The sequence below is a fragment of the Rhincodon typus genome, chromosome 9 (genome assembly GCF_021869965.1).
Source record: "Rhincodon typus isolate 14 chromosome 9, sRhiTyp1.1, whole genome shotgun sequence".
NCBI classification, from domain to species: Eukaryota; Metazoa; Chordata; class Chondrichthyes; order Orectolobiformes; family Rhincodontidae; genus Rhincodon; species Rhincodon typus.
This window is the reverse complement of record NC_063340.1, coordinates 26588860-26603014: the sequence shown is the minus strand read 5'-3', so window position 1 is coordinate 26603014 and position 14155 is coordinate 26588860. Positions and strand designations below refer to the sequence as shown.

At 40.3% G+C, this 14155-nt stretch overlaps 1 protein-coding gene across 1 annotated transcript in view; it reads right to left on the bottom strand.

The window, feature by feature from the left end:
* Nucleotides 1-14155, bottom strand: part of myo6a (myosin VIa) — a 224349-nt gene that overhangs the window by 15673 nt on the left and 194521 nt on the right. Inside the window, exons 19-25 of the mRNA XM_048600957.1 lie at nucleotides 11916-12006; nucleotides 11176-11326; nucleotides 9926-10134; nucleotides 7259-7337; nucleotides 3506-3666; nucleotides 3359-3400; nucleotides 3030-3059 (exon numbers count right to left, since the gene is read on the bottom strand). Coding sequence (XP_048456914.1) covers nucleotides 3030-3059; nucleotides 3359-3400; nucleotides 3506-3666; nucleotides 7259-7337; nucleotides 9926-10134; nucleotides 11176-11326; nucleotides 11916-12006 — 763 coding nt within the window. The remainder of the gene's footprint in view (nucleotides 1-3029; nucleotides 3060-3358; nucleotides 3401-3505; nucleotides 3667-7258; nucleotides 7338-9925; nucleotides 10135-11175; nucleotides 11327-11915; nucleotides 12007-14155) is intronic.

Below are 14155 nucleotides of genomic sequence, written 5' to 3'. Positions count from 1 at the left end.
GGAGACGGAGAGGGAGACGGAGAGGGAGACGGAGAGGGAGACGGAGAGGGAGAGGGAGAGGGAGACGGAGACGGAGACGGAGAGGGAGACGGAGAGGGAGACGGAGAGGGAGACGGAGAGGGAGACGAATCTGTTTGTAGAATCAATGATATTTGTAAGCAGCAGGAAAGCTGGCAGCGAAGTTCTCAGTATTTTTGCAGCATTTTAACGAAGTTGAGGCAGTGGTATAACAGATTATGCATCCTTCTGTGGAGCAGCTGTCTCCTGTACACATGACACACAAGCACCCTTTCCTTAAATCAGTGTCACCTTTTACATATTACGGACTATCCTTAATTTGAATTCTAAAACCTAATTATAAATCTGGAAGGAATGCAAAACTATGATGAGGAACAATAGTTCATTTGAACGAGATTAAGATTATAATTTAGATTAAACAACTTAGTGCCTCTCTTGCTGCCTCCATAATAGCATTCTATATAGAGAGTTAGGGATAGCCTTACAAATAGAACAAAAGTTAAATTTCTTCAGATCTGCATTTTTCTAACAAATATGAATCATTTGATACTCCATTAGAATTGTAACCCTTGGATTGTACACTAATTCACAGCAATCCTTCCGGATTCAGATGTGAGGGAATGAGTTATAGATGCAAACAATCGAGAATTGACAAAGTGGAATTCCAGCTATTGGGAAAACACCTTTTCAAATTCTCATCCAATGAAAACCCTTGATCAAATGTCAAAACTGGAAATTTCAAGACAAAGGGAACAAAGATGATAGGCTAAACATACATGTATTTTAAAGAAATAAGTTTAGTTAATATAGAATACATCAAATAGAAAGAAAATTTGAGATTAGAAAAAGTTAGAATAAAAAAGTCACAGAATAAAGGCAGCAGGATAGAGTGACCTGAAGGATTCAACAGATTTCATTTTTACTTTGCAATTTTACAAATAACATTACACAGTCATTAATATATACCTCACGTACAGACTGGCAGTGTTTTGGGACCGCCTCTAGTTTAGATTAAAACGAAGACAGTTAGGTGACCTGCGCAGAGGTCTGACAGCAGGCCTAGGTTATACAGCATTTCAAAATTTAAAGGAAGGCTCAGTTTGCTGAGAAGGTTTGACATGTTTATACTTGGAGACAATAGTAGCAACATCTGTGCTTACAATGGCTAAACAGCTGATCTCTGAAGTCTCAAGGAGCTATTAAAAATTCCAATCTGTAAACTGTTCCCCTTTAAACATTCCATTTATTTTCAACATAGAATTGAGCTGGGATCTCAAGAGCCAATCTGCATTTCTACTTATATACAAAGCCAATGTGATCCTTGTTGCCATGGAGATGTGCTTTGAGACAGAGAGAGTACTTAGGAAACCATTAAGAGATCAGGCTGCAAGGTTTTTTTTACAAAATATTCATGAAACTCATTGAAAACTTAGCTTGACTGGATCCTGGCAAGGCCCAGAAAACAAAAGCTGTAAATCCAAACATAATTCAATTTGTTTGGGTGCATTCTGACAAACCTCCATGGCTATCACACAACTTGAGGTGGGACTTAAACCCACACCTTCTGGCCCAGAGGTGTGTATACCGCCACTGTGCCATGAGACACAATTCAATGCCCATTCTTAAAGTCATACAATCTCTGCTTAATTTGGAATTTAACTTATAAATTCCTACGTTCAAATTTATAACAGAAGCACCTCTTGAAACCTGCCTGGAATTACCTTCCCGACAGTACTGATGCTTCAGCCTCTAATGTGCCGTGTTCGTTTTAGGTTGACAAGTGGTTTTCATTATAAAAGTGGACGTAGAAATTTATAATGTAAAATATTGAGACCTACAAGATTTCCAATAGGATATAGAAGGAAAGGCACAGCTTTAACGTGGATTCAAGTTTGAATTTTACTCAATGAAAGGTTAAAACCTGAAATGTTAGCTAAGCTTCTGTTTCCACTGACATGCCAGTACTGTTGAGTATGTCCCTCATTCCCTGTTTTAAGTTTCCCAGTATCTGTAGTATCTTCTTTCTCTTTTAACGTTACTCTGGGCAGTGGGTTGACTACATGGCTGGTTTGCAATGTAATGTAATGCCAGCAGCATAGGTTCAATTACTGCAATGGCTAAGGTTACCGAGAAGGACTCTCCTTTAGCCTCTCCTCTCACCTGAGACATGGCGAGTGACCATCAGGTTAAAGCACCACTAGTCTCTCTCTCTCTCTCGCTCTCTAATGAGAGAGGGCAGTCCTATGGTCAACTAAGACTGTGGTGACTTTATCTTTACCCTTCTGGGCTGGACAAAGGGATGCAAACCAGCTTCTTTGTCACAATCATGTTTTTCTGAATAACTGCAAAGTAGAGCTGATGCATCCACAGAACTAGAAGCATGTGTGACAATCTCAGAATTTGGACCACTGGAGGGGGCATCTAATCCATGACAAAACACTTTATGGATCAAACATTTTTATCCATCTCAGTGGAAAACTTTCCATTGCAGATGCATTAACATTAATCAGACCAAAGGTTAGCTATAGCAGGTTAATAACAAGTAAATGTTCATTCATTGAGTCACAGTAATATACCAGAGCCCAACATTAATTAGAGTACTGTCTAACCTACCAGCATGAGACTTCTCCATCTCTCATACCAGCAGTCTTCCATTCACAGACTAAATTTAGTGCTAGTTTGCTCAATGTCTGTACTATTTAGCAACACTCACTAGGAACTGGTAGCAAGTAGGTATGAAGGAAGATAATCCGATCTGAACTGGAGATTCAGTAGTTATAAACCATTGTCATTCCCACTGATACAGCAAGCAAATAGACAAGCAATAATCAATGAAAAAGTGATGAACTGAAACAATCAGGTTGAGAATAACTAAGTGTATTTTTAATTGTTTTGTTGAAAGTCAAAGAGAGAAGACAAATGTACCATCACCATAATGATATTCAACAACATCTCCATCACCACTGCGCAAAAGTGCAAATAAAACAAGAATAATAACAGAAAACTCATACATTGTCATTTTGGATTGTGGTCCATCAGATCTGGAAATAGAACACACTTTAGTTAGACTCTGCTAGGCACATAAACCTCACACCTTCCCACAAGCAGACAGCTTGGGGTAATTCTGTACATGCATTTTATTGGAGTTCAATTAATTTTGTTTTTTCAGATTAAAATTAATCATGAAATTCATGCAAAATTCTGATTAAAATCTGAATAAAATCATCTTGATTTATTAATTGAGAAATTCTTTGAATCTGTATGGAGGAATTCTCGATTTAAAATGCAGAGAGCGATTTACTAAATGTGCAAAATAGAAATGCAGGTTACATATCCATACTTAGCAGCAACTGCGACTGGGCGGATTTGTTTAACTTCAACACTGTGAAAGAAAAGACATTTATTATTACACTTCTAGCACAAACAGCAAGATGAATTGGGGGACAAAAACAATGGAAGGGGTTTTAAAACACTTTTAAACTCCTACCTCTTAATTCCTGTGTCCATTGGCGATTCATCATAGATGAGCTCAGACTCACTTCGTGCAATCCTCATGGCAAGTTCCCGGTCACGTCGCTCTTGTTCGAGTAGAGACTGCTTACGAGCTTCTTCCTCACGCTCTGCAGCGAGCTGAGCCTCCAAAGCAGCCTGCAAAGCACAAGAGTTATTCATCAGAATATTTAAATTGAGCCAACTAGCTGGGTGGCTCTTTATAGTGGTGAAGTTATTCAGTATCATTACTAACAAGAAACCGATAAAACAAAAATGGGAATTATCTCCTGAACAGGTAGTTTGAAGAGTTTAAAATGACAAAGATAGGTCACCAGAATCCGTAAAAGTCTAAAACTCATTTCACTTATTTCAAACCAACAACTGACTAAATCCAGAAATCAGGTTGTTCCAGTAGCATTAGAACTAAAGGTATGAGAAAGTTGGCAGTGTTTTTTGAATATCTAGCAAAAATCAGGGTTACACCAAAGAAGTGGGCAAGGTAGCACGGGGTGAAAATCTTTCTGGGGATAACCGAAGTGGAAGCAAGAAAGTGGTTGACCAAATCAATATCAACACAGATGTCATGGGAATAAAGTCAAAGGCTTGGTAGTTATCAGGATGGAAAGTGGCGCTGGCGAGTGAGTGAAAGATAGCTTTTCTCTTAGCTTATTCAAAATAGGCCATAAGAACAATTCTTTTGAGGTTTAAACCAAACTGAAAAGGAAAATAAGCTTAGCTAAAGTTCAGGGAAATCCATTTAGTTCCACGAGAAAACTCCTGCAGTATTGATTGTTGCTAGATAATCAGATTACTTATATGACATCCTGCAGGATGAGCCGAAGTTTTGTCAAGTTAAACATTGGATAGACTGAAATCATAGTTTTTTTTTTATAAAATCCTGGTTCCAGATTCAGCTTCCTTGCTGTCAAGGACACCTCTCCCGGGCAACAGTCTAAGAAAAATGGTATTACATTCTATCCCAAGAGAAGTTCTATGCCTTATTCCTGTTCAATTACCAAGATAATCTTTTACCATCTCCAAACACTGCCTGACTTTGCCCATATCCTAGGTCATTTGCTGTTCAAACTGTCATTCACATCTGTTACCAATAATCTTGACTATCTCAAGGATCTCTTGGATGGCATACTACATTCTACTTTCCGTCAACATCCGACAAAAACCAAAAATCTGTAGCCCATGTCCTTACTCACACCAAATTCTATACCTCTGAACCCAATGCTTACTGACCGATTTTGGCTTACGGTCATGTATTTAATCAGTTTTAAAATTCACTTTTTGTTTTCAAATCCCTCCAAGGCCTTGCTTTTCTTTTTCTCTATAGTCTCCACCAGCCCTCAAGCCTTCTGATATCTGAACTCTATAAATTCAGGTTTCTTAAGCATCTCAGATTTCAATCACTCTGCTGTTTCAGCTGCTTAGGCCGTATGCTTTGGAATTTTCTATCTGAACCCCCCTCTCCTTAAGTGGTTTGGTATCCAGTTTTGACTCATCATACTCTTGTGAAATGTTTTGGGATGTTTTGTCATGCTGAAAGAGCTATACCATTTGTTTCTGTAAATCTGTCAATTCTGCAATACAAAGCCTATATGTAGAAGGAGACAATGCAACTTTATAAGCAGACAATGCAACTTTATAAGCATTTGTGGGATAAATTAGGACAGAGAAGGCACACCATGTGAAGCAGGAGGCATTAGTAATTATAAGGACTTAAGCATACCACAGATGTCATAGCCAATCCATCAAGGAGATTAAGCCGGATCAATACAACAGAACATTCCACTTGAACCCAACCTCTTCTTTTTTTTAAAATTCATTCATGGGATGAGGGCGGCATTTATTGCCCAAGGGGCAGTTAAGAGTCAAGCACATTGCTGTGGGTCTGGAGTCGTTTGTAGGCCAGACCAGGTAAGATGACAGTTTGCTTCCCTAAACGGACATTAGTGAACCAGATGGGTTTTTCCAACAATCGACAATGGATTCATGGTTATCATTGGGTTCTCAATTCCAGATATTTTATTGAATTCAAATTCCAACATCTGCCATGGCAGGATTCGAACCCGGGTCCCCAGAACGTTATCTAGGTTTCTGGATTAACTGTCCAATGATAATACCACTAGACCATTGCCTCCCCGCTTGCGCCTTTCCCCGCTGGGAAAGGAAGGGGCAAGTCCTTTCATTAGTACCTGATTTCAGCAGTAAGCATTTGATTGTTTCATAGTAATCAAAATTGATGGGTAATGTCGTAAGTGAGATTTGACTCTGAAACTAAACTGACATTATGGTAAGTTAATCTAAGGTTGGAAGTCTGTAGTTCCCAAGGAGTTCATATAATGTTGAACTAAACTATTGTAATCCTATTACTCTTATGGATCCAAATTATTCTACTTTTCCAAAAACCATGGCATTTCCACAAGTAGGCAATGAAGAGAACACATTTCTGGTTGGCCAAGAGTTTAGCTTTCAAATTGCTGATTTGACTTCAACAAGCAGCAAATTATTTTCTCATTCGGTGGAAAATGGAATCCAAGACAAGTTTAGTCCCTTAATAACATAAAAGGTGAATTTGTTGTGCAGCGTCCATGCACAGTACAGCACCACATACATTTTCTCCTATTACTCTTTTTTTATGGACACCCTAAAAGAAAGACGACAACCCTCCTACTCAAATTACTAGCTATATTCAACTGGCTCATTCTGTACTGGAGCTTTTATCATCAGAACCTGATCTATTCAGACTATTCAGACTATTTAGACTATAGGAAATATGTCTTCGACAGTCCACATTCTCTAGCAGTCACTGCAAACAATGTTCCAAATAGCAGATTATTAGGGAAACAGAATTTTACAGTCCTGCAAAGCAGGCTGAAGAAAGAAATTTAATTTGTGTGTTCATGCCTTGAAGCCACAAAACTTAAACAATAATTGTACAGGAAAGAATTTAATGGGATTCTATGCCGTAAAGATACCATTCACTTTCTCCAATAGCCTGAAGTAACATAGAACATAACAGCGCAGTACAGGCCCTTCGGCCCTCGATGTTGCGCCGACCTGTGAAACCAATCTGAAGCCCATCTAATCTACACTATTCCATTATCATCCATATGTTTATCCAATGACCATTTAACTGCCCTTAAAATAATTCACGGATCAAAATAGAAACATCAGAACCAAGAAAGAGGCCATTAAGCCCCTCCAGCCTTCTCCACCATTTTACTAGATTGTGACTTATCTGGGTCTTAAATCTATTTTTCTAGCCTCGCTCCCTACACCAGCTGCTACATCTCAGCCCTAAAACATCGATTGACTCAACTGTTGGAAGACAGAATTCACGATTACTCAGATTTGAGTGACAAAAGCCTTGTCAATTTTGTTCCTAAATGACCTGGCTGTAATTTTAATCCCATAACCATAAATTCTTTAACCCCTCCCTTCATATTTCCATCAGAGGAAATAATTTCTTTACTAATCCTACTAAATCTTTTTAACATTTTAGATACCTTGACCAACTCTTTCCTCAAAACTTCTAAAATTAAGCTTCAATCTCTATACTCATTAGTCATGTGCAGCTTGAACATTGCTGACAATATCCATGGGTAAATATTAGAACCAGTGCTTGATTTCATTGAGTCTCCAGATCAACTTCCTAAAGTCTTTCTGGTGACCTGATGATTAGAAACAAAAATATGCAACAATTACTAATTTTCACATCTTAAAGTAAAATTCAAACCTGCATAGAACGTTTTACTTCCTCTTCTTTCTTCCTCTCCACCTCCTCCATTTTTCTCTTCAACTCCATTTCAGCTTTCCTAGTGAAAACAGAACAGGAAGGCGATTAAGTCAAGTGTTTCAACACAATACGAGGAGCCACTGAGAGAACACAATGGAAGTACCATCATGGTATATAAAAACAACATGACACACTGCTGGGAATAAGTATTGTTGATGAACTTCACACAAGCGGGCATCTCACAATAAAGCCAGTTGCAGAATTTTTGCTTGTTTCACTTTTTATAAGAAATGTCCTCCATATATCAACTGGATTTTAAAAAAAAAATCACTGAATAGATCAGTGTTCATGCAATCAAATGGTCATACACCCATCTAATGATGCAATGAAGCCACTGTTAGATTTTCCTCAAACCTTATCCATGTAAGGAAATATATCCTATAATTATTGGTGTATCCAGTGCTAACTTAAAATAAGCTCTTCCTCGAATGAACCTCAGATATCTGAGTAAGAGAGACTGCAAATCTGCACTGAATGCCTCACTTATCCATAAGTCTGATTTTTACAGTATTCAGGTTGCTGATGGGTTAGACTATCGTTGTTGAAAGCCCCACCCATGCCCTATGTTGCCAATGATCAGAAACTCAACTGGACCAACCATATAGATAACAGCCCAGATCCTTCTGATAGGAAATTAGTTGTTGCAGCAGCACTAACTGGAGTTGCATGTTGGAATAGGGAACTTACAATGCAATTGCATCCCTGGGAGTAGCACTGGAAGTTGAAACACCCTATAAGTGGTTAACTGACTTCTGGACCCTCTGAAAGAGTCCCAACTCAGTTACAGTGGGAGACGTCAGAGCATTCTTAATTAGTTAACATAATAGTTAGCCAGGAAATTTAGATGACTTAGAAAATCCTGCTGCATCTCCTTACTATTAGGCTGAGCACCTTAACCTGACCGAACTCCTGACACCCTCGAGGTACCCCATTCCCCAAGACTTGACTCTCTTCTCCTCCTCTACAACCCTCACCACCCAAGGATTCAAACACCTTAGATCAACCTGCCTTAACGTCTCCAACTGCAGCCTACCCAGACAATCCTGACCATTCTTACATTGACCTCTGCCTCAACTCCAATGACCCATCTTTAATCCCAAACCATCCAGCACCATCTTACATACTTACCCCTTCTCTCAGACACTGTGGAAGTGGCTTCAGGACTTTGAAATCCTGGAATAAGTCCAGAACTATCATAAAACGGGAGTAGTTAGATAGACGTGAAGTTGATCAATTTTGAAACCACTCCATGGGCTCCTTGGGTAAGCTAGTCTGCTTCAGCTGAGAAAGCTCCTGGTCCCTAAGGTTACATGGGACTCCTCCAGCGCCAAGTGTTGAGGACTATTGTGTCCAATTGGAGTCAAAAATAAGGCCCTGATCCTAGTTGGAAGATCTGAACCAATATAGTTACATTAGGAGGTCATTGCTTGGGAAATCCATAGAGAGTAACTCACCTCCCAACTTACCAAAGTCTGTCCATCATCTACAAGACATAAGTCAGTATTAGCGAATATTCTACTCTTGCCTGGATGAGTATAACTTCCCCGATACTTGAACATTTCAACTCCAACATCATCCAAAATAACTTCGCTAGACTAGTAATCCAGAACTCCAGGCTATGGTCTAAGGACATGGATTCAAATCTATGGCAAATGGTGAAATTTAAATAAGAATAGAGAATAAAAAGCTGGCCTGATGAAAATGTAACCACTGTTGATCATTAAAAACCCCATCTCGTTTACTAACGTTCTTTAGGGAATGAAATCTGCCATTCTTATGGGACCATCCGACATGTGACTCCAAACTCTCAATGCATTTGACTCTTAACTGCCTTCTGGGCAATTAGGAACGGCAATAGGGCTGGCCCAGCGACACACAAATGACCCTCTTTTTTAAATTTACCTGAAAAACAAGAGTGCAATTATAGGTACACTGCCATCAGCAGGTGCTCTCTGGGGCAAACACCATGTAACATGGAACTACAATCATTGTTCTCTCTGTTCCTGGATTAAAAATCTAGAATTTTCTTCCAAACAGCACTGTGCAGGACAGCAACTCAATACCAAGGCAAATAGGGTTGGGCAAAAATTCTGACATTGCCAAGAATATATATTAAAAAGAAATTAAGTGAGAGAGGTAGAACCCAAAATCTATTACAGTGTAGTGAATCAGCAAGCTACAAATACAAAAAAAGAACTGCAGATGCTGAAAAATCAGAAACAAAAACAGAAATTGCTGGGAAAACTCAGCAGGCCTGGCAGTATCTATGGACAGAAAGCAGATTAATGTTTTAGGTCCAGAGACCCTTCTTCAGAACAGAAGGGTCACTGGACCCTAAAGCTACAAATACTCCTAGATCAGGTTAAATGCAGAACAGATTGTCTCCAGCTGTTCAAAACAGAGGTTTCACTGAGCTGGGATGAATTTTACCCCTTTCCACACAAGTACCCACCCCCCCCCCTCAACCTCCTTCATGTTGTCCTGACAAGGTTGGTTTTGTTTTTTCAGAAATTCCTCAGTTTTGTTTTGTACAATGGCACGTGCACTGTTTAAAACAGAGTGGCATGTATGTAATAGTACAACACACACGCTTGCAGTCAGACTTACAGGCGACGTTCTTCCTCTTCTTGCTTGCGTCGACGCTCCTCCTCCTCACGACGTTTCTGTTCTCGCTCCATTTCCTCCTGGATGACGCGCAGTCGCTCAGCTTCCTCCTCCTCTTGTTTCTTCTTCTGCAGTGTGCTGAGAAGTTGTTCCGATCGTTTCACTAGAGCAACATACTCCTGATCAATTTGATCTCTGGTCATTGCAGTGTTCTGTGGAAAGTAAAGGGAAAGACAAATAAAAGTCATTGCATTTACTCAGATAATGTTCAGATCAGGTACCCCAGCAGTGCATTCTATTAATTCAGAGTTAGATGGTCACAAGTCTAGAGTATCCATCTTCTTAAGACCCTGACACCCTTGTCTTGCTATTCTTTAGCCATTTTCAGAGAAGTGATTTACTAAAGTTCTGTAGACCTGGAAGTGACTGGGGAAAGCAAAAAGAAGAAAAGCCTGAAGTTTTCCACAAAATACAAAAACAGATGCTGGCCAGGCTGTGGAGTGGACTGCATCCCCATCAATGCACATTATTTCAAAATAACTTGGTGGCAAGAGAAGGAAGTTTGATGTATTCCCATGATCCAATAGCCTTCCAGCTGTCACTGAGACCAGAATCACTTGGACAATGTGCAGACATACTAACAGCAGTGGAACAGCTGAGCTCAGTGAAGAAAATTAAAGGTAAGAAGCTTACAGTTGTCCACAGAGTTTTGACATTGTGGAATGGAGGAAGACAAGGCCTGCTGTAGACAAACAATGGTTTATTCAGTCCAATTTAACAATTGGATTTTTAAAGGAATTCTCAGTGAGACATTGGGGACAGCTCAAATAAATTTGTTTATATAAAGAGAGGGGAGCAGAGTTGAGGGGTAGGTCAAGAGGAATAACTGACAACACTGCCCTCATAATATTCACTCTAGATACATCCTCAGTCTGAAGCTTCGCCAGGATTACTGCACAGTACACGCTCAATCTATGTGACAAAAATATATAAACTCTGAAATGCCATTCTTTCCCTTCGGTATTGAGATTATTGAAAGAAAATTAGAACGTTTAGAAGTAGTAGGAACTGCAGATGCTGGAGAATCCGAGACAACAAGGTGTAGAGCATTTTCTGATGAAGGGTCTAGGCCCGAAACGTCAGCCTGTCTGCTCCTATGATGCTGCTTGGTCTGAGGTGTTCATCCAGCTCTACACCTTGTTGTCTTAGAACGTTTAGAAGTTCTTTTCAAGCTGATTTATTCTATCGCTCACCTTAATTTTAATCACAAGGGCATTAATTGATGAATCCAGATCCTGGACTTGTTTACTCATCTCAGCCTTGCCCTCCCTCAAGGCCTTCACCACCTCAGTCATTCTATTGACTCGCTGCTTGAGTGATTTCACCTTCACCAGGCCATCAATGCTATAAGCAAAAAGAAAACTCAATTACAATCAACAAAAATATTCCCAATTCTAGATTTAAGAGCACATTCACGAGCTCCAAAGACAGTGGAAATAAAAGAGTACTTGAATAGGAGATAGACATGAATAGAAGTATGGAAACTAAGATGTAATGAAACAGGACCCAAAGCAACAGCAATGTGCTAAGTCATTTATGTAGCTAATTTCTCACCAAGGCAAAACACATATTTTGTAAGATATAATGATAACGATTGTAACAGGACTATAAAGCACATTGGAATAACACACTGAACAAGAACAAACTAACTGTTGTCATGCTAATTGAAGACCTTTGAAGCAGCTAAAAGGCAGTGACATACTGTTATCCATGAGCTTTAAAGAAAGTCATGTTTAACTCTGCAGCTAACATGTTTTGCTTCTCTTTTCAATTCCTTCCTTTGGGCATGCCACTAAGAGGCACTGCTTATAGATTTGGTTATTGGAATAGCTTTACAAACAATTCCAGCCTAGTCTGCAGCTATGAGGAGTCCAGGGTAATTGATCAAAATTCTCAAAACTACTTAAAGTGAACTAACATCAGCAGCACTCACCGCGGTTTATATTTTCTCTTGCATAACCACATGCGGACAGTCTTCTGCATCTTAATGCAAGAAACAGCTCGGTACTTCATCTTGTTCTTCACTGTAGAAATAAATTATGTAAATAGTTTTCAACATACTCTGCATACATGAACGATTTGCAGACCCCCATCTTTGTTCTACAGGGGTGAGTTGGTATTTGTGTAGAAGGGCTGTCAGGGTGTAAACATAGGGGAAGCGGGGAGGCTGGTTGGGAAAAGGGAGGGAATGCGGAGTGAATGAAAGAGAGGGGTTGAGAAGTGAGCTGCTGACTGAGTGTGACCGTGGGTGCTGGGAAATGGGATTTCTGATTTAGTGATTACATAGAAAAACAGAAAATAGGTGCAGCAGCAGGCCATTCAGCCCTTCAAGCCTGCACCACCATTCAACACGATCATGGCCGATCATACAATCTCAGTGTCCCATTCCCGCCCTCTCCCCATACCCCTTGATCCCTTTAGCCACAAGAGCCACATCCAGCTCCCTCTTGAATATATCTAATGAACTGGCCCCAACAGCTTCCTGGGGAGAGATTTCCACAGGTTCACTATTCCAAGTGAAGAAATTCTTCCTTGTTTCAGCCCTGAATGGCTTACCCGTTATTTCTTAGACTGTGACCCCTTGTTCCGGACCCCCCAAACATCAGGAACATTCTTCCTGCATCTAGCCTGCCCAGTCCCATCAGGATTTTATATGTTTCTATGAGATCCCCCTCAGTCTTCTAAATTCTAATGAATGCAAGTCCAGTCGATCCAGTCTTTCCTCATACGCCAGTCTTGCCACCCCAGGAATCAGCCTGGTGAACCTTCCTTGGGCTCACTCAACAGCAAGAATCTCCTTCCTCAGACTAGGAGACCAAAACTGGACACAATACTGAAGGTGTGGCCTCACCAAGACCCTGTATAACTGCAGCATGACATCCTTACTCCGATACACAAATCCTCTCGTTAGGAGAGCCAGCATGCCATTAGTTTTCCTCACCGCTTGCTGTACCTGTATGCAAACCTTCATTGGCTGTTCCACTATGACACCCAGGTCTTGTTGCACCTCACCTTTTCCTAAACTACCACCATTCAGATAATAATCTGCCTTCCTGTTTTTGTGACCAAAGTGGATAATCTCTCATTTATCCACATTATATTACATTTGCCAAGTATTTGCCCACTCAGCCAATCTGCCCAAATCACCCTGCAGCCTCTTAGCATCCTCCTCACAGTACACACTGCCACCTTAGTGCCATCTGCAACTTTGGATTCAAGTCCTTCATGTATAATTATGAACAGTTGAGGCTAGATAAAAAGTAATTAAATCTAAACTGGGTACATGAAACAATTTTGGCTACCAGCAGTCTAGATGCTTCAGCAGAGAACGAGTTCTAGATAGGTCATACAGTGATCAATGCAAGTAAAAGGAAAATGTTCCAACGATACAGCAAATGATCTGTAATTCCAGGTTTCAAAAAGAGGTGCTAATCCAAGTTAGGAATGCTCAAGTATGTGCCCAAATTGCCTATGTTTCTTTACGCATCATTAATATTCCTGGTCTCCCCACAGGAATGTAAAAAAGGAACTGAAATATAATGTTTTGAAGAAAACCAGAGTAAAGTTGTTGTTGCTGAGAAATTAGTGAAATTTCCTTGATTCTAACAAACCACAAGAATTTAGATTGAGGCTCAAGTCAGACAGGTAATGGAACAAGTTCCGTAACTTCAGAGAATCATAGAATCCCTGCAGTGTGGAAGCAGGCAGTTCAGCCCATCCCGACCCTCCAAGAAGCTGCCCCCACCCTATCCTTGTAACCCTGCATTGCCCATGGCCAATCCACCTAACCTGCACACCTCTGGACGGAGAGGAAACCCACACACGGCAAGAAAATGCAAACTCCACACAGACAGACAGTCGCTCGAGGGTGGAATCGTCACTGAAAGTGGAAACACAGGTGGAAAAGATAGTCAACAAGACATATAGCATGCTTGCCTTCATCAGTCAGGGCAGGGAGTTTAAAAATTGTGGCAGGTAACTTTGCAGCTTTATAGAACCTTAGTTAGACCGCATTTGGAATAGTGTGTTCAATTCTGTGCGCCACACTACCAGAAGGACGTGGTAGCTTTGGAGAGGGTACAGAAAAGATTTGCTAGGATGTTCAGAGATAGTAAGAACTGCCGATGCTGGAGTCTGAGATAACACAGTGTGGAGCTGAAGGAACACAGCAGG